Source organism: Perna viridis, chromosome 5 (genome assembly GCF_037379345.1).
Source record: "Perna viridis isolate PV_CMFRI_1.1 ecotype Kerala chromosome 5, ASM3737934v1, whole genome shotgun sequence".
NCBI classification, from domain to species: Eukaryota; Metazoa; Mollusca; class Bivalvia; order Mytilida; family Mytilidae; genus Perna; species Perna viridis.
The window spans coordinates 4,028,373-4,048,521 of NC_142449.1; the positions used below are offsets into that span (position 1 = coordinate 4,028,373).

The 20,149-nt window shown below is 32.7% G+C and overlaps 2 protein-coding genes across 12 annotated transcripts in view; one reads left to right on the forward strand and one right to left on the reverse strand.

Moving 5' to 3' along the window:
* LOC148615652 (uncharacterized) overlaps positions 1–20,149 on the forward strand; it is a 32,444-nt gene that overhangs the window by 8,689 nt on the left and 3,606 nt on the right. For 3 of the 9 annotated variants that reach the window (XM_088582106.1, XM_088582114.1, XM_088582113.1), the window contains exons 2-8: positions 3,622–3,892; positions 5,115–5,193; positions 7,075–7,100; positions 9,072–9,152; positions 12,553–12,585; positions 18,018–18,190; positions 19,105–19,146. In XM_088582106.1, coding sequence (XP_088438232.1) covers positions 3,622–3,892; positions 5,115–5,193; positions 7,075–7,100; positions 9,072–9,152; positions 12,553–12,585; positions 18,018–18,190; positions 19,105–19,146 — 705 coding nt within the window. Of the gene's footprint in view, positions 1–1,085; positions 1,406–3,621; positions 3,893–5,114; positions 5,194–7,074; positions 7,101–9,071; positions 9,153–12,552; positions 12,586–14,786; positions 14,811–18,017; positions 18,191–19,104; positions 19,147–20,149 lie in introns of those variants that run through there. The other 6 variants (XM_088582111.1, XM_088582107.1, XM_088582115.1 and 3 more) reach the window with 6 other exon arrangements.
* Positions 11,786–15,318, reverse strand: LOC148615653 (sodium/calcium exchanger regulatory protein 1-like). 3 transcript variants are annotated; one of them, XM_088582118.1, is made up of 5 exons: positions 15,234–15,318; positions 14,525–14,672; positions 14,015–14,187; positions 12,365–12,478; positions 11,786–11,941 (listed from the first exon to the last, which is right to left on the reverse strand). In XM_088582118.1, the coding sequence occupies exons 2-5, from the start codon at positions 14,595–14,597 to the stop codon at positions 11,879–11,881; spliced, it is 423 nt and encodes a 140-aa protein (XP_088438244.1). In that variant the 5' UTR covers positions 14,598–14,672; positions 15,234–15,318; the 3' UTR covers positions 11,786–11,878. The 3 variants fall into 3 exon arrangements, with proteins under 3 accessions (XP_088438244.1, XP_088438245.1, XP_088438246.1); XM_088582119.1 differs by having other exon boundaries at positions 14,525–14,713; positions 15,234–15,278; XM_088582120.1 differs by lacking the exon at positions 14,525–14,672 and having other exon boundaries at positions 15,234–15,307.

Here is a 20,149-nt window from a genome sequence, read left to right on the forward strand (position 1 = left end):
AAAGTTGTTCGTTGCTTCGTGACACCGAAAAAAATACATTTTAAGTTCCATTATGATTTATTTTACTGTATGTGAAGTAAAAATGTAACTAATCTTTGATGAAAGAGATCTATCATATATGTACAAGTCGAGTGGACCTTTATATTAAGTCGATATGGTAGACCTTGATATAAGTGGAACAATTTTAGTACTAGTAGTTTGTATTACCTTCAAAGTATTTTTATTTGAAAATATTGGTGTTTAAGTGTGGCTGTCTGGATACAAATATTGGTGTTTAAGTGTGGCTGGATAAAAGTATTCGATGAACGAAATGTTTGATTAAACGTGTGGTATTTGTAAATGAATTTCGAAAAAAAAACTTAAAAATTATTCTTGAAATATTCCCCAATTCTAAATCATGTATTCTGTTACTGATCCTGTATTTCCTATCAAATATTCCGTAAATCCATTGATCATTCTTCAACTATTTAGCTATATATAACCAAGATTTTAATTAATTACTTTACTATAGACCTCAATAAAGACCATTTTTACAATGTCATTTATCTGGTCATCCGATTTGTTCATAAAAACAAAACGATTTTTCAAATCTAACCATATCCAACAATTTGTCAATTTCCACTGACTGTCTTCGTTCTGATGATATAATTTCATTATTATCGATAGTTGTATGTTCAATCAAATGAGACAGTGCCAAAACTAAGATTTATATGTGCTTGGTGGAACTCTTCATAATTTCTTTTGAATTAAATTTTATTTTGATAAATTACCAAACTGGGTCGAGCAAATATGAAGAGATGTTAAAGACAAGATTTACAGTACGTGCTAAAATTACACCGAGCCTTGACAAAGAGGAACAATAAATTAAAAATTGACTCCGAAACGTTCGACACGCAGTAGCATCGAGAGAGCCCTTGATCTCGTTACAAGTAGGGTACAAGCAATAACTGTCGCATAAAACAATCCTCAACACTTAAGCAAATAAAATTTGGTCGTTTAAAGAATAGAAAATCAATTTTAATGATAAAATCATCGATTTAAACCTTCAAAAAATGAAACAAAGTTTGAACGATGAGCAATCGTCCATCTAAGGTCGTAATGATTTGTTTTATTTTTAATGAAAAATATAAACTGAAAGCTTTGTTAATTGAATAAGTTAACACGCGACGAGGCAGTGCACGAGGAAATATAAATGAAACAACTAATGGACATGTACATAATATCAAACTTTATATGGATATGGAAATATTCGTGATGAATAGTCCATTATAGAATGTGATTAGAACATTACTACCATGGGATCTATGTATATGAATGACTTTCAGTCAGAAAATTTGTTGACAAGTTTATATAAGAAATTCTGGGTCGTCCCAGAAGACGTCGTCGATTATACGAGTAGCGACAGGTAAGGTCGATTTTTTTATATTTTTAGCCATAACTCCGGACCCATGTGATCAAATCTTTCTCCTTAAGTTTTTAAAGAAGACAGGGAATACCGTCTTCAACCTATCGAATTATTGAGTTAGTGCGGATATCAAAACAATATATATCGTTTGTTTTAGTAATGAATACCTTTTCAAGAATTGATGAATGAAGTCAATGAATGATTAGACGAAGATAAAAACAGAGTAACTCGTACTCCACCATTCACATAAAGCATGTAATATGTACATTAGTGTAATTAAACACCGAATCCTCATAAGTCTAAAGGATTGTACAACAATACCTATAAAGATGTTTTATGGGAATATAAAATAGCAAAATTTTCAGTCAACTTACGATCTTCTTCAGTGCTAGGCATAAACTGAGTGTGTAGGGTGGTAAATGTTGTGAACACAACTCACTGCATCATCAAGAGAGTACCTGTGCTGTATTAAGGAGGAAGACCTAGGGTAAGGGACACAACTCTTACAAATCATCGAAACGTTTGTATTCACCATTTTACATCAATATCATATAAGCATTAAAGTAACTTGGACTGATTTCATTCTGCTTGAAAGGTTTTGGTAAAACTGAATATGATACAGACATACATAGTATCACTGATTTCAAGAGTCATGTCCCTTACCCTAGGTCTACCTCCTTAATATTATTGTCGAAAGTAAAACATTGAAACACAAATTTTTGAGATGATCTTGAACTTTGTGAGACATAGACAAACACCGAGAAGAAAATAAAGTATACAAGAACTTATTAATTCCGTTTAGGTGTTATACCAAAAATCTTCCCGCTTCAACCTCTGTGGATCGCTCCAGATCGTATTGTGTTTATACGAAACATGAAATGAATATGAATGAAACCCAGTACTTTACTATGCTGGTTAATGCTTCTCTAGGCAATAGTTCTTTGACAACACTAACCATAAGAGAGAAAATGCTGTTACTGTTTTTCTCTGAATATAGAATCCAATGCTTATGATATCGTCCAAATTAGCTATGATGACCTATATGTGGTTTGCTTTTCAATAGTATCAATAGCGTTTTTTACTGCATGGTATTATATATCCTCACACAATTTTATTTCATCTAAATAATTAGTATGGAAGGCGACTTGTCCTTCGCCTTGCAGATAGAAAATTTTAGTTATTGCGTGTTTTGGCATGTTTTGTGTTTGATTTTTGATTTTTTTTTGTTTTTTGTTTTTGTTTTTTAGTTTTTATTTTTTTCAATTTTTAAAATTTTTTGATCAGAATTGTTATTAGATACTGCAGGTTCAATAGGCATAATGTCCTGACGACGAAAGTTACCGTATAAAGATCTTATATACTGACAATGTCGATGTCTCGCTAGTTAGTTAACAGAGACGCAGTTACGTCTTCCGTCACTACCATCGTCATACCATAGATGTATAACCCAATTGACTATTATACATGTACATCTATGGTTAGATCTTGAAAAACATGAACAATACAGCTACAAATAAAACTTATTACAACCGATATCTTAAATAAGCATCTTTAAAGAATGTTGTCGCCCCAAACCTAGTATCACAAAGTTTAGACATAATCATGTTAGCATGATGAATATACTATTTGAACCCTATTTTACAAATTGTTATATGAATATTTTGTCTAATGACGAGTCAAATCCCTTCATAAAAACTCAATACCTAGTGAGATAAGAAATCGATTAGATAGTATAATGCCTTCAGAAGCTGGCATGGCATAGATTCGTCGAATGAATTGAAATTATAATCACAATATGTAAAAAGATATTAACATTATTATATATTAATCCCATAGCAATAACTCTTTTTAAATAAGATAAAATTTTAAATTATTTAAATATAAAGGTTTCTTCGGTTGACAACAAATATGTTAGTGTAATTTACAACCAAAGTAAGTCAATACTTTAAGTTAGCGCATTGTAAAGGTGTAATGCGATCAAAAGGTGAAAACAATAGGTCAGAAAGCGTGAAAAATATATAACTGGTATTCAGTTGAACCGTCAAACACAGATTAACATCAACAATAAAAAATATTCCGCTATACTAAAGAGAAAAGTTGAATCTGTGATCCATAATGTTTTATCCATCGAATCTAGGGATTGAAACCAAATTAAGAGGCAAGAATAAATTCAAAAATTACAAGGAACTAATATTGTATCGCTTATTTAAACGCAGGACCACAAAGAACAATACATCCTTTTCGAGTCAGAATCATCAGACAGTAGAAAACGAGGAATCAGTGAACGACACTACAGAGAACTTACCTACATTGACTTATTGTGATAATAATGGGAATAATATCTATAGGAGACCATATTCTAGGGAAAGGAATCAATATCATGACGAGGAAACTATCTCAGAACTAAGGAATGTGCTGAAAAACGGAAGCAGGCCATTAACCGAAGAAGAAATGGTTCGGCTAGAAAGTTTCTCTAGACTTGACCCGGTAAGTAACTTAGACATGGCCGGATAATTGACTAAGTCGCCGAGACATAGACTGATAGTTGACCAAGTTACACTGTACTGAAACATGGCCTGATAGTTTACTAAGTCACTTGGTTTTTAGTATTGAACCAGTAGGTCCGTAAAAATTACCAAATGTAGATAAAGACTTCACTCTACAAATACTTAATAAAGAGATTATGTTTACAATGTCTTGACCAAAGCAGTACTTTACTTATATCATTTATTTGTTTATTTGGGTTTTGGGTAGGGGTGTGATCCTTGTTTTTAAGAGATGATAAATGTGAATGTTTTGTCAACAGCACATATACAGTAAGTATGAGACTAGTACACGTCTAGTCTGCTATATTACTCACCAAGTATTGACAAACTAAGTTGTATTGCATCGTATTACATATATATCGGTCCTTATTAAGTATTCTTGGAATACACACAATGACAATCGTATATGAAAAACATCAGCATTTAAAAGGGTTTATTAATACTTGTAAGTTAATAAGCTTAGTTCTTAGTAGAAGTAAGAGTCATGGCGTTCTAACAATATGAAGGAAAATTATAATCGAGTTAATAAATCCCATAAGAAATAGAGAAGAACTCGGGGATTAAGACTTTCCGGTGTGTGTTGTAGTCGCAAAACTTTTAAAATAATCTTTTACCACAAGGAGCTGGTGCCGACGAGTATACGAATACTAGCTTTTACATGATAATCTGTACTGAAAAAATACTGAACGATCTTTTTGTTTAAATTCGGTGGGAATAATTTATCCTAAAATTTATAAACTCTTATTGAAGGTAAGTGTCTATTCCTCTCAATTGAAACACTCGAAAAACTATATTCATGTCCCCCATCAAAATTTTACACTAGTAAAATGGACTATATTACAGCTAGAAATCGGGCTGACGAACCTCTGTTACGCTTCATGTCGTTTTCTGTGCAAGTTAAATTTATCCTCAGGAATGATTCATATACCATTAAACAATATCAATATATCTGAACATCCTTTAAAAATAGATAAAAAAAAAAGAAAAACTGATGATTAGCGTTCTTCACAAGAATTATTCTCTCAGTACATTTCGTCTAATAAATGTTAAATAAAAAAGTACTACGTATTTAAAAAAAAAAAACTCGCGTGTCTATGGGTAATATTACCCAGTCAGTTTGGAGTTAGTTCTCCAGTTACCCAAAATTTAACTTGTAATTTCAGTCGACATTGAAGGTTTTAGGCTGGTCATCTGGAGCTTCAGAATCTCTCGGCAATACTCCGGATATTTCAGAACAAGACGGTAAGTACATTCCAAGTTACAAAATGTACAAAATAATGATATCAATCTCTTGTTCAGAGGCTATTTCCGATATTCCAAAGCTTAACACCTCCGCTACATTGACACCTCCTGTATGCAAATTAGTCCAGGAAACAGCTTCGCGGATTTGTTATGAGTTGTGCTCAGCCCTGTAGTATTTTACAACTTGTATTGAAGAGCTTATCGTGCAGTAATCCAGGAAGCGGTAATAGGAGATTATTAATATTCAGTTTGGTTCCTTCTAACTGCTTTCGGTAAGTAATACAGGTAGAATTACCTCAGAATTTGTTATAGTGAGGAATAGTGAGGAATCCAAATTAATTTAAATTTTTTTTGTGTTCATGGGACTCATAATGTCCTAAAAACGAGACATTAAACTTTCATGAAAAGTTTGCTTTTTTACATGCAAGGTGCATAATTCTGGAACGAGTTATAGATGCTTGCAGCAACCCTTTAGTACTGATACGACTTATTTATATCGCAGTTTTTTCTCTATTTCAATCGCTGGATCTTAGCGTGTAACTTCTGATTGGTCTACATTTCAATTGGGCCTTGGAAGAAAATTTTGCCTCATAGACTTTTATAAATGTAAAAGATACATTTAAATATCGTTAATCGATCAAGACCATTGTATACTGAACATTGTATAGAGGCAATTTAACATGATTTTTTATCCGAAAAGTATATATATAACGGGATTGGGTCTGATATTTCATGCAGGTATTTTGTGAATTTATAAATCTTTGATACATTACTTGATTCACTTTTTCGTCCTAGATAGCCAAACGTAATAAGATCAATTAGGCAAATATTGTAAGGCTAGAAACCATAAATTCAACTTTCCATAGGCTTCTATGCTAATTTCACAATATTCAATGGCTTCTCTGGACTATATATCAGCATGATTCTACATATGTCAGCTCACAATCCTCAAAATGGCCTGTGGGGTTAGCAGACTTGCATTGCAGTACTGGTCACCGAAAGTGAAGGGTCTATAAATAGCATCGGAAATCACAGTGTTTTCACAAGAGAGGGGTATATTTAGAAATCATTATGGAGATTAGGCTTCACATCACAAGAAGCGAAATGCACCTACATAATGTACAAAAATGTTTGTCCTTTCAGAAACTGTCTATTTTTTTTAAATAAAATGAGAACTTTTGCACAGCACTATGAGGAACAGGGGGTAACTTCTGTGTAGGACTATTTCTGCGTACGTTCCAAATGCTCCTTGGTTGAATTGGCGGTCTGTAACCTGTAAAACGACAATCCCGGTGGGATAGTTGTCGTTTTGACACACTCACCATATCCATTCTTGATATATTGCTATAATTGTTACTGCTGTGTTTTACAATCCCAGACATGTTACAAAATACTTGCTTTAGAAAATGCCTAAAACATATACATTTAAGGCAGCATGGCAACTTTTATATAAAAAAAAAAGTGGTTGATAGGATGGTTATAAAGCTTGATCATCTTTTTGGGTTTCAAACTTTTACCCTTACACTTTTTATTTTGTTGAATTACAATTTAGTCACAAATATTGTTTTCTTTACAGAATAAAGACATTCTTATTAATATATAGCATTTGGACATTTCATCCATAGAAATTGAAATTCTGGCTAAATTTAGACTTTCCGAATTATTTTAGCCAATGAACAATATAAGTCCTCTTCCACGACTTTTCGCAAAATCAGAATTTATGAAATTATGTTACGAAAGCGGGTAACGGTGTTGCGTTGTAAACAACTTTCAGCATATCTCATTTCTTTTATTTGCGTTAATACCCTATTTATTGTATTAATTCTATCTAGGAGATATATAGGGGATCATGATTAACAATGAATTGTTTGTGTTTTTCAGATGAAACTATGTGCAGAATTTCACGGGTGAGTTTACGTCTTGTTTTCTTATTCTTTCTATCTTTCCTTTTGATTAGATAAGAAAAGTGTATTGTTCTGCAAAGATCTGTCTCACTTAAACTTTAAACTTCTATGATGAGTGAAAGTATCAATGATTTTGACTTAATTATTTATAACAGACAGAGTTTCCTAGCCATCAAATCAGATATTTTGTATATACATTTGTACAATCTGCAAGTGTACGAAAATATACTTTGTGTGAATACCCAGAAAAGCAAAATTATAGGAACATCTTTAATGCTTCTCGAAACTTTTTTTAAAATTTGTTTTTCATGAATGAATTTTGATAATATACGCTTTTATACGCTATCAATGTGTTTGCTTCTTAAATATGATAAACATAGAGTGGTTTGACTTTTTGTAAAACTTAGTCCGTCTACGATAGAGCTAAAGCATTGAAACCATTTCACGAAATCCTTGCATATAATTTAAAAGACAACGAGTTTGAATTGTCAATTTCAAAATTCGGTACATGCGTAACATGTAGGTCGCGATCGGTAAAATAAAGCTGTGTTACTTCGTATCCTTTGCAAAGGGTAATCATTTTTGATAGATATCACTAATTTATTTGTGAAAGTTGCAGTTTTGCTGAAATCGTAGAAAAATTAACAAAATACCTATTCACGATCTAAATTGCTCCGTTCACGATAAAGCTGCAATACTTAATTGACATACTAGTATAGTTTTGACGTGTTCACGATCATTCATCTCGCTTGACGGTGTAACGAGGTGATTTGTCTTGCTCTGAAACACAGACTATTGATAGTTCTAGAGATATTATCTTCACAGGGGATATGAGCTCTTATCCCATGTCCCGAATGCCATAAAGTAAATAAGCCGGTTGATCCTACAAACAAATTGATTGGTTGCATAACGCTGTCAATTTGGGAACATAACGTACTTAAGGTTAAGTAATATGAAAAAAAAAAATCATTTTCAGCGAACCAAAATATTTTTGCGCATTTTAATTAAACAAAACCTTAAAAATAATGGAATTAAGTAGGTAGACCTAGGGTAAGGGACACAACTCTTGAAATGTTTGTATTATATTAAATTTCACCAAAGCCAATCAAGCTTTCATTTGAAACAGAATGAAATCATTCTAAGTTACTTTGATGCTTACATGAGATTGATGTAAAATGCTGAATACAAACGCTCCAATGATTTGTAAGAGTTGTACCCTTACCTTAGGTCTACCTTCTTCAGTGAGATATAGAATGCAATTACCTCTTCCAGAAAGTTTCAACAGAGTCTTTTTATTGGGAGACGATTTATACGACTTTTTTCTCTTTCTCTCATTCCATGCTACGTTTCTTCGATAAAACGCGACTATATCATCGTACAAGGCGAAATATGCCTTATACACCTTGACTAAGTAACAGGTATTTTAAAATCATTGTGCAATTAGTCTTTATATTGTCTTGCTTGGATTGACAATTAAACTTCGTCCGACAGTGTCAAAATTACATCAGATAGTTTTGTTTCGGTTAAAATGTTTTAAAAACAAATAATAAATTTAAATACTAAAATTTGATCTTATGATCATTTAAGAATGACTTTAATTTACATAATTCTCACCTCGCTGCAACATTAATGTTTTAAACAGTTTATAATTACTTAGAGCCGAACAGACTAAAACCTTTCACATATAAAATGGTTTAGACTTTTATAATCCTATTATGATCTTGAGGAGCAAACATAATGGTGTGATTTCAATATAGACGGGAAGACACTTTTGTTTTACCTGGTGATAGTTTGACTCTGTAGTGTACCTTTGAAGAGGGTTTTTAAATTATGTAAACTGACAACGAATATAAACATTTAAACGCTGAGTTATGGTTCGATCAAACTTGATATAACATTGTCGGCGTTGAAACAGTAGAAAATGTCTGAAATTAAACAATGAAAGATTTCATTTATTTAACGGATTTTGAACAGGGTGAATTTAAGAGACTACAGGAACAAGTTAGAGATGTCAGCTTCAACTTGCGAAATCGATTTCGGACCTCCGCCTACCAGGTAAGAATGCCATTGTTATTATATAATTCATTGTCTTACTGTGTTAATCTTTAGAGGGGTCATATCGTGTATACAAACGATGCTAGTAATTTGCTCTGAAAACTTAGATGAGTATTATTGTCAAAATTGAAAAGGGGTAAATTGGGTCCCTCCATACCTATCATCGGGATTTAAAATTAATTCAAAATTGGTCATGGGATTAATTTCAGAAATATATATTCGTGAGAAGATATATTGTTTGAACTTTGTAAACAGATACACGTGGACGCCAACAAAATTCTAATAGATATATACCATGGTTGCTACGTAAACAAACAAAATGGCGGCCTCCAAGTTATCCCGTCATACAATGCATAGGTCGTAGCTTTATTGATAACGGACAAATCGGTATTGTTATCGGATATTTAAATAAATATTTACCAAAGAATATTCAACTATTATTGACACATTTTAATAAGCTAATTTAAATTCAAATGAAACGTGTGGATTATTAAATGTTAATCGAATTTGAGGGGTCCTCCCGGGTTGCTTTTTAACTTGGTACATAAGATTTTAGAGAATAAATCAAAATTCATCAAGTATATACACAAAACAATGTTAAAATACCGTACCAAAGTTTCTCACTACGAAGAAGTTGAATAACCGTTTCAGATTGTCACTCAAAATTAAGGTTTTTTCCTGCAATTTGCTCCTGGATATTGTTCTGGTATCATTTTTTAATTGTCCTTTGTATATCTTATGTTGATAAAGAAGCTCAATAAATTTAGATGCCGCTCATTTTCTGTATATTAATGTCATACATGACGATGAATAAGGAATTCACAATTGTAGATCGATATTTCAAAAGTTAGAAGTCGAATTTAAAAAAAAATCAGGAAAAAATGTAATAGAAAACTCTAAAACTCCACCAAAAACTAAAAACATGGACCAGGTTGCATAGGTAGGATAAGCATCTTCCCATTCGAAACCCGTATATACTGTTCGTGTACGAGCGAAGAAAAAAGCTAAGATAGAAATAAAAAAAAGTCTGACAGAGGTTGAGGCAAATCCCAAATTTGTTTTTTTTTAAGTTTATGATGACGTCCGTAGAACTTTAAAAAAAAGTCTTGAAGTAGCATAAATCTACTAAAATTTTTATCTGTTACCGTCCATATTTTTCAGCAAGCATTGAACGAATGAAAATTGACGAATAAACGAATAATGATCATGAGATTTTTTGTGATGTTGAATTACGGGTTTACTTTTCTGTTGATTTTTTAAAAGTGACTGGAGGAGACAGATTCAGAACGGCTTCGTTATATCTTTTTGGTAGATAAGGTGGAAAAAGGCACCGAGTCATATTTTAAACACATATTGTGCTAAGAATAGTGTTTAAAGATATGTTATTTTAAAGTGGGATTTAGGACTCGGAAAGTGTGAGAAAAGGTCAGAAAAATGGGCCACAATTTTCAAGGAAATTTCCTGTAGACTTTTATAAAAAGAATCGTTTGACAGAATTATTTTGCTTCAAATTGGTACGTGTACGTTTTTCATAATCATAGCGTTTGTCGTCCAGTCTATATCCACTAGTTTCATATTCCTGTTTGTCTGTTTCCTATATCTGGTCTTTGCCCCTGGATTACATTCTTTTTATTTCCGCTAGAATCTTGGTTCCCTTGATTACTCTTTAACATATGCTAAATTGAAAGCTTTCACACTTACATTTTGTAAATACCAAGTGACTTAGTAATTACACTGACCAGTACATAATGAATTAATCCCGATTGAAAGAACAACTGGTTCACACAGATGTAATTGCATTGTTGTATGTCAATGGGATTAGTTAGGAATTATTTTACTGGTAATATATAATGACATTATTTGTTCACACAAGAACATTTTAGATCCATTCATTTAAAGTATGGGAACTAAGTTAAAACGACGGAAAGTTAAATCAGTGCGTTTAAAGAAGGTAGGAAACCTTGGCTTACTGTTATCTGACAGAAAATCACGATGATAAAGCATGTTGTTATTATCCTAGTGCTAATTTATTTTATGTAGATACTAGTACATATTCATTCATTTTGTTGGTATTGTTCCTTACATCTAGAGAAATCGAAGGATGGTCACAGTATCATTTAACCATTTCCGTATAATTGACACTTTTGTATGTTCGCTTTTAACTTCCATTATGTTATAAACTATTATTGGTCACAGGGTTTGTTTGTTTGTTGGGGTTTAACGCCCGAGCAGCAATATTTCAGCTATATTTAGGCGATGAACATGAAGTGGATGATAAAATGAACATGAAATTGGTCACAGGGTATTTGTGTCGAGGTCTTTATGTTGTATTTTGTTTTTTGTTTTGTTTATTTTTTTCTATGCTTTCTCTAATTAGTTTAGGTTTGGTCACAGGTGTATGTCTACGTTTTCATACTTGCAGCTAAATAGGTTTAAATGAGCCACGAGTGAAATTTAAGTGTAGGTTATGTAATTGATTAACTTATTTGGGATTTTGAGTATAGAAAATTTAAAAGACATGACTTGAATATATTTTAAGCGACCTCAGTTAAGGGTAACATACAGTACTTAACTGACGCCTATGATGATAAAAAATCTGGAATGTAGAAGATGATCTGAATAAAATGATATAATAGTGCATATGTTCGGATTTTATTCTAAGTGCTATATTAAAATTTATATACAGAAACGAACGATTCAACACACATATATAACTATTTCGTATTCTATGGAGAATATTTTTTAAATGTCCGTACAGTTGTTATTCCTTTGCCGAGAGCTTCCAGTGTCTGAAAAAAACATGATAATACACAAATAACTATCATGTAGTATAAAAGATTATATTAATTTCAAAATCCAGTTAGTATGTTCAGCGTGTGAATGGTTTGATGCTACTTTTTGTTTGTTTGTTTTTCTTTCGTTGTTGTTGTGTTGTTTTGTATGTTTTTTTATTGCGGGATGGTGCTTGTGAAGGATGAAGATCATGTTGTTTTATTTAACGAAAAATTACCTGTACTTGTACTTAACTTTTCTACCATTTCTTTTCTCTTTTCTCTTACCTCTTTAGTTTTAGATACCTATATATGCACGGTCAATTAATTCGTGTGATATTTAGGTGGTTGTTCATTACTTACATTTGTATGTGATATTTCGGTGTTTATTCCTATACTTATATTTGTATGTGATATTTCGGTGGTTATTTCCTTACTTACTATTGTCATTGTATTGTCGTCCACACGTGACCTCGTGATTTTGGAATCAACTTCTCCTGGTTTTAACCCCTTTTGGTAGTGGACTAGATCCTCTCCTTCAATTGCGAATGTGGACTGTTGAAAATTAATATTTTTTAAACTATCACACTTTATATATAGTTACATATATATATAAATATCTTTGACAGCGTGATGAACGTCACAGGGAGATTGCTCACAATGTAAATATAGTTTGTTTTGTGTTAGTGATTTTGAATGAAAGCTTGTGAACTGAAGATGGTGGCTATGATGCTTAGCTTTTTGGTGAAATGAACATTTTATTATCGCCAACTTCCTTGATAATGGTGATCTGTTTTTATCACTTCAGCTGTTAAATATAGTGCACTTCTCAAAAAGTATCAATGGTTTATGCCAAGCATTTTAACTATTTGACGGTTCAAAAAGAAGGTATCTAATATTAGTATTTTATTTTTCATGAATCTAGTATTTTTACAAGGTAGGTTGTGTGATGTAAGCTGTTTTACAACCCATATATAACTTATGCATAATACCATTGACCATGACAATCCTTTTAAGATGTTCAAGTCTACTATCTAAAGACATTTGTTGGTTTCTATATAGCATCCACTGGTTACTTTACAACTGTCATAGAATATTTATCACTCATAGCTAAAATATTCTGCTATGCTCGTATGAACAACTCTTCAGATTTTATCCATCTCACCTTGTCTTCGTTTATATCATACTCTTCAGAACACTAATGCACTGTTTGTTTGAATTTTGATGTGCATTGTTAAAAAACTATCTGCACTCTTTATACATTTCATGCGACCCATATCTGTCCATGCCCTTGGACTACTAAAGTGTTTAACTTGTCTATTACAAACCGATTCACTGTCAGTGGAACTAATTCAAACCGTATATCATCTAAAATCGTATTGTAAAATGACTACATGCTGCGTTTATTTTGAAATTATTCCGCCACTTCCTGTCTAGCGTTCGTAGGCCGGCATATTTTTGCACTTCAAGCCCATAGTGTAGTCAGACAAATTCAATGTTACATACGACGTTACAGTATAGAATAATCTTTCGCAAATATTGACCAAAACTACTTCGCGGCAATATTTGGAATAACTTTCTTACTTTAGTATCTAAATAGCCTATGTGGTACGATAAATCAAGGACATTGTTTAGATAACGTATGAACACCTCAGCGCTCTGTTTGAATACGATTTGTGAATGATAACGAGGTACTTCAAAAATATATCATGGGTATTTGTATAAAATATTATCCAGAAATATCGTGTAGTCTTTTAAAGCCTAATTCGGCATTAAATTTGTCTAGATTTAGATAATGTCGCTCATTGTGATTAAATGGTTTGTTATCAATGATAGTTTTTGTGGAGTTAACGGTTGAAAGGTAGCATCGTGCAATTACGTAAGTTTTCTGTTATTACCCAACATTTTGCTTTCGGCATCATTATTAAAGATACCTTTTTAAAGAAGACACCATAATCTTTGTGCAATGTAATGACACTTTATGCCGGGTCTATTCAGTGCGTTCCGGATATGTCTCTTGTAGTTCATGACATTGGCATTTTATCAGTTTGAAGGTGGAGTATGGCGTTAAGTAACTAAAATGTTGTGTACCTTACACTTCCTACCGTCCAAAGTGGTCTCGTCAAACTCGTCGCCGAGTTTAAATTTAAGATGAGCATTTTTAAATGTAGATGTAATAAGTAACTCCCAGGAGTCGTCTGTGTGTTTTATCTCTTCGTAAGATGTTATACTGTTTCCAACTTTCCGTAAGATCATGTTAACACCTGTACATATAAGTGGAAACTGATCAATTAAAGCGAATTTCATTCTTTGGATCTTGTAAATTTATTGGAAAGTTGTCGAAGACGATTTCAGTTGAAAAGAAATTCCAATGGAAATTTTAATGATAAAAATTCGCGAGTATGAAATATGTTTTCATGATTATTCTTTGTTTATTTTGTTTCCATACTTGTTTTTTTCTTCAATATTTTAAATACGGTTCATTCAGAACTATACTTTTGTGTTTGTTTGTTTGTTTGTTTTGTTTTGTTTTGTTTTTGTTTTTTTGTTTTTTTTTGGTAATTGTATATCAATGGATTTGTTCTTCCGGTATTTACCTACCAACTGTTTTCATATAATTGTCCCATTGGCTATCACTGCTATGGATTTTCCAGTGACCTAACACTTTAGTCATGATTGGCACCAGTCAGTCCTTGTTATAATTTTCTTCTCTTATCGTAATATTTGGTTTAAGCGAAGCTCAGTCTTGCTAAATAAAACATCATCTATCATTAAGCTGTTTTGATCTAGCTACAATATAAATACTAGTACTTGGCTAACAGATGAGTTGACACTTTGACTGAACTTGTCACTTGTGTTTTAGCAAGCCAATCTTGTACCGGGAAAGGTAAGCTTGTCACAGATCCAGTTCTTGACTCTCAGATCGCATGCGCAGAATTAACACATGTTGCTGTAATAATTTTATGTAACATTGTGTGTTTTCCTTTCTTCTATATAGTTTGCACGAAAACCCAAACATCTACAGTGTCGTAAATGTATGTAACAAAATGTATGATTACTAAAACTCTAAAACAACCATTCCTCATATTTGAAGGTACTTAGCGAAGTGTTATCTGCTTCCCTCAGTTTGACGTCCCGTTGGTTTAACAAACACCCTAAATCCTTTCCATAGTCAACAAAACACAACCGTGCATGATTTATTACTTATACAAGTTACAAACTAAGGTTTTGATAAAAAAAAATCTCTAAGTATAGGTTTAACAATCAACGTCAAAGACATAAGACCGGTTCTACTAACTATGTTCCTTACCTCACAGTCCTCAGAGCTTTTCTTTCATTACACACTGTTCCTCCTTAATCTAATCACTTTTTATAACTTAATACTTACAAATAATTATCAGTAATAAATTGTTTATAGATACTTGAACTTTGGTCGTTTATATCTGAATATTTAGTAGTTAGATGCATTGTAAAACTTTAATTCAATGCACACTTTTTGATTGTGCCCGAATACGCATCAGAATATTAAATGAGAATACCGCTCTACTACAGTAACATGGTATGTGTACAAATGTTGGTAAAAAAACATTTTAAACCGTTTATAATGGTTTCATATACTTATTGATACATTAGTTTGTCACCCAACATTGACTTAACACTTTATACCTCTGTTCCCCATAATTAGTTAAAATTCCGACTCAGAAACATTATACATCGTCGTTTCTCAAAAAAAAGATGGTACACCTAGATACAAATATATAGTTCGTAGCAGAGATTCCTCATACTTTGTAAAAAAAAATGATTTTAATTCATCTTCCAAATATACAGAAGATGTTTCCAAAATTATCGAATTTTTTATCGATATTTTTGTCCAGTTTTGTGGACGCGTTTTTCAACAAATGGTCGTCATTCCAAAGGGAGCAAATTGTGCTCCTCTACTTGCTAACCTATTCCTATCGTTTAGCTAGATTCTTTAATCTCAGTTTCCACTATATAGGTATTATCGTTAAATAATCCTAGTTTAGGGTATTTGATACATCGCATCTACCCTAAAGAACTTGAGATAAAGGATACTACAGGTACTGTGAAGTCAGGCTCATATATTGACCTACACTTAGAGATTGATGGTAAAGGAAAACTATTGACTAAACCTTAGGACAAACGTGATGACTTTTCATTCAGAATTGTCAACTTTCCTTTCATCTGTGGCAACATCCCTTCAGCACCTGCGTATGGAGTTTTCATATCACAACTCATATGTTAAGACTGAGCTTGCCGTAACTACACAGACTTTTTTGTATCGCGCTTGACTTCTTACAATTAGGCTTCTGGAACAGGGTTATGTTGCAAAGTGATTGAAGTCATCACTACAAAAGTTTTATGGTCGTCATCATGAAATCGTGGATCGTTACGGTGTATCCATCTTCACCATGAAAATTGATTTGTTCAACGTGTCAGTTTTCCTTTCCTCTTTCGTTTACCCCGGACTTGGCTTTTTTATGAGCAACTCGGTTGGTATTTCTAGAAAAGCAGAGGACGCTTACCCTACCGGTGCACCTGGTCCATGCTCCCAGTTTTAGTGGAGTCCGAGTTACTCATTTTCTTCTGTTACTTTTTATATATTATTTTAGTTACTTTATGTTCTTTGTTGTGTTTGTCTGTTTTCCATGTCTGGTCTTCGTCCCTGGATTACATTCTTTTGATTTCCGCTAGGATCTTGGTTCACTAGACACTGATATAGCTTGTCACATTGACATTGTTGTGCACCATATACTGATATACTTGGTCACCAGACATTAATATTGCTATATCTTTCTAATCTTGACAAAATCTGAAATTTGTTTTCTCTAGGCTCTGTAATCTTCTCTGTTGTTAATTGTAGCGACCAACATATTTTAGCATCAAGGAGACTGACTGACAGAACCATTATTTTAGCATCAAGGAGACTGAATGACTGACACATTATTTTAGCATCAAGGAGACTGACTGACAGAAACATTATTTTAGCATCAAGGAGACTGACTGACAGAAACATTTTTTTTAGCATCAAGGAGACTGACTGACAGAAACATTATTTAGCATCAAGGAGACTGACTGACAGACAATAACACTATTTCAGCATCAAGGAGACTGAATGACAGAAACATTATTTTAGCATCAAGGAGACTGACTGACAGAAACATTATTTTAGCATCAAGGAGACTGACTGACAGAAACATTTGTTTTAGCATCAAGGAGACTGACTGACAGAAACCTCATTTAGCATCAAGGAGACTGACTGACAGAAACCTCATTTAGCATCAAGGAGACTGACTGACAGACAATAACACTATTTCAGCATCAAGGAGACTGACTGACAGAAAAAAATATTTAGTATCAAGGAAAATGACTGACAGAAACATTATTTTAGCACCAAGGAGACTGACTTACAGAAACATTCTTTAGCATCAAGGAGACTGACTGACAGAAACATTATTTTAGCATCAAGGAGACTGAATGACAGAAAAAACATTAACAATTCAACTTTTATGTACGCTAGAAGAAAACTGCAATATTCATTAATAAAGTTTTTTTCATGTTTAAGTGACATTTGTTAATTAACAGATAGTTTTATTTTGTAGTAATTCAATCAACAAAGGAAACAATTTATATAAGAAGTGAAATAAACATTTACTGTAATCTGTCACGAACATCACCCATACTACAAACCTTTAATGATATACATCAAAGACAGGTGTATCGATCTATTAGGAATTATAGTCTCCATGTAGAATCCCAATTATTCTGTTATGTCGTCATGGTAACCAACATGAGCTCTACTTACAGCTATTTCTAACTTAGCATTAATTTTTTTTTGTTGCATGTAAAATTGAAATCATATTATTGAATATAACGGGTGTATTAATTATTAATAGGCTATAGGTTGTTATAACGAAAGTAATTTCCATTGTTGACTATATACACATCTCAGTATGGTTACACAGTGTAGTACAGTAATTCTTCTGTCGTTTATTTATTATTATGTTCTGAAATGCATCTACATGAATTCTGACTGCTGATTGACGTGTGATAGTTTAATGTTTGTAACTTACAGAAACTCTACCAACAACCAAATCCTACACCACTGGAAAATACTACACAGTTATACCGAACCCAGCTAGCGGCAAGTCTACGTGCTTTCAAGCCCAAGGAGTGGCCACCTCTAAATTCTCAGGATATAGAAACGTCATACCTTCGATGTAAACCAATTAACTGCCAAAACGACAGGTGAGTTCTTGTTATATTGACAGAAATACTGGGATAACTATCAATTATCTGACAAAATGACTGGTAAGTTCTTGTTATATTGACAGAAATACTGGGATGACTAACAATTCTCTGCCGTTCTTGTTATATTGACAGAAATACTGGGATGACTATCAATTATCTGACAAAATGACTGGTAAGTTCTTGTTGTATTGACAGAAATACTGGGATGACTATCAATTATCTGACAAAATGACTGGTAAGTTCTTGTTGTATTGACAGAAATACTGGGATGACTAACAATTCTCTGTCTAAACGACTGGTAAGTTCTTGTTATATTGACAGAAATACTGGGATGGCTATCAATTATCTGACAAAATGACTGGTAAGTTCTTGTTGTATTGACAGAAATACTGGGATGACTATCAATTATCAGACAAAATGACTGGTAAGTTCTTGTTGTATTGACAGAAATACTGGGATGACTATCAATTATCTGACAAAATGACTGGTAAGTTCTTGTTGTATTGGCAGAAATACTGGGATGACTAACAATTCTCTGTCTAAACGACTGGTAAGTTCTTGTTATATTGACAGAAATACTGGGATGACTATCAATTATCTGACAAAATGACTGGTAAGTTCTTGTTGTATTGACAGAAATACTGGGATGACTATCAATTATCTGACAAAATGACTAGTAAGTTCTTGTTGTATTGACAGAAATACTGGGATGATGATTCTTTAAAAAATAAAGTAAAAATATCCAAACTTCCACGAATCATATATAATATTTTGTCAACTCCTTTTGACAAAAATTAGTCAAATATATTTTTTTCTACAAGAGACACATTGAATGCCGCAGTTAATACCGTTAGACAGTCAATGTCATTTTCTAATAAATAATCACAAGTATCTTGTATATAAATCAACAGGGTGATAAGACTGATAGACTCGTTGCCTTTAATAGTACAATTGTAAGTATTCTGGGCAATGATTCTGGTACCAGCAAGATATTTGTAAGCACTATATTATCAGGCACGTGTGTACTACACAACTGTATATTTATTGTTCATTACGTGTATGGGAAAGTAATGTTTATGTCATATTTCGGGAAAAATGAAGTTTAACTATCAGCACATGTTTGTTGGTGAAAAGAAAAACACTGAAAATTACTGAAACCTTCTAAACATAAGATTACAACTGTGTAGCAAATGGATGGCAAGACATAGATCTATCACTTACTTTACTTTCACACAGACATGGGAAGGAGACTGTGATTATCTAGATGTATAACATCAAATGTTATCGACACAAGCGAAGTAATTATATCTGTATCAAATACATTTTAGCTCATATTTTGAAAATGTGAGCCAATTGCGATCACTTTGCGTCCATTTTGGAAAACGATAATGCTTTTATTTTATGTTATTTAATTTTTTAAAATGATTCCAAAAATAATGCCCACAAATGCATTTATATTTTATGTCGAACTTCTATTTTCCATCAAATACCAATATGACGTTTTTTTATATTTATATTTGTCGATGTCTTATAGCTCCTATTTGCATTAAAGTTTTACTTTTTTTGTCTGAAAACCTGTAAGGTCTCTTCTTGTATAGAATAAAAAGTCTAAATTAACGAAATTACCCATCAATAACTGAAATAGTAATATGATGTTTCCATGTGAGCGGTTTAGGCTCTCTAGATCCTTTAGTTTAAATATATGAATATTGGCAATTCTGCAATTCACAGAAAGCAAATGTGCTAATATATTTTTATTGACGAGGCTTCTGGTATAAGTAGATTAACCGGAAACAAAGGCCAAACCTTTCAACTCGGGACAAGCGCATTTGAATAAGTTGGTCGATTATTCATCAACGGAACTGCATTACCCTATATAAAATGACCGGAATCGTTAGTCATCTTTTGTGTAAAACAAATGTTCTCGATTTAACTACATTATTGTTCATGTATACA

Excerpts from the sequence above, each read along its gene's own strand:
- LOC148615653 (XM_088582118.1), bottom strand. The coding sequence starts at position 14,597 with ATGACTAAAGTGTTAGGTCACTGGAAAATCCATAGCAGTGATAGCCAA. Across the intron at positions 14,188-14,524 it reads CAATTATATGAAAACAGTTG|GTGTTAACATGATCTTACGG; the intron begins GTAGGTAAATAC and ends TTATATGTACAG. Across the intron at positions 12,479-14,014 it reads TGGACGGTAGGAAGTGTAAG|TCCACATTCGCAATTGAAGG; the intron begins GTACACAACATT and ends AATTTTCAACAG.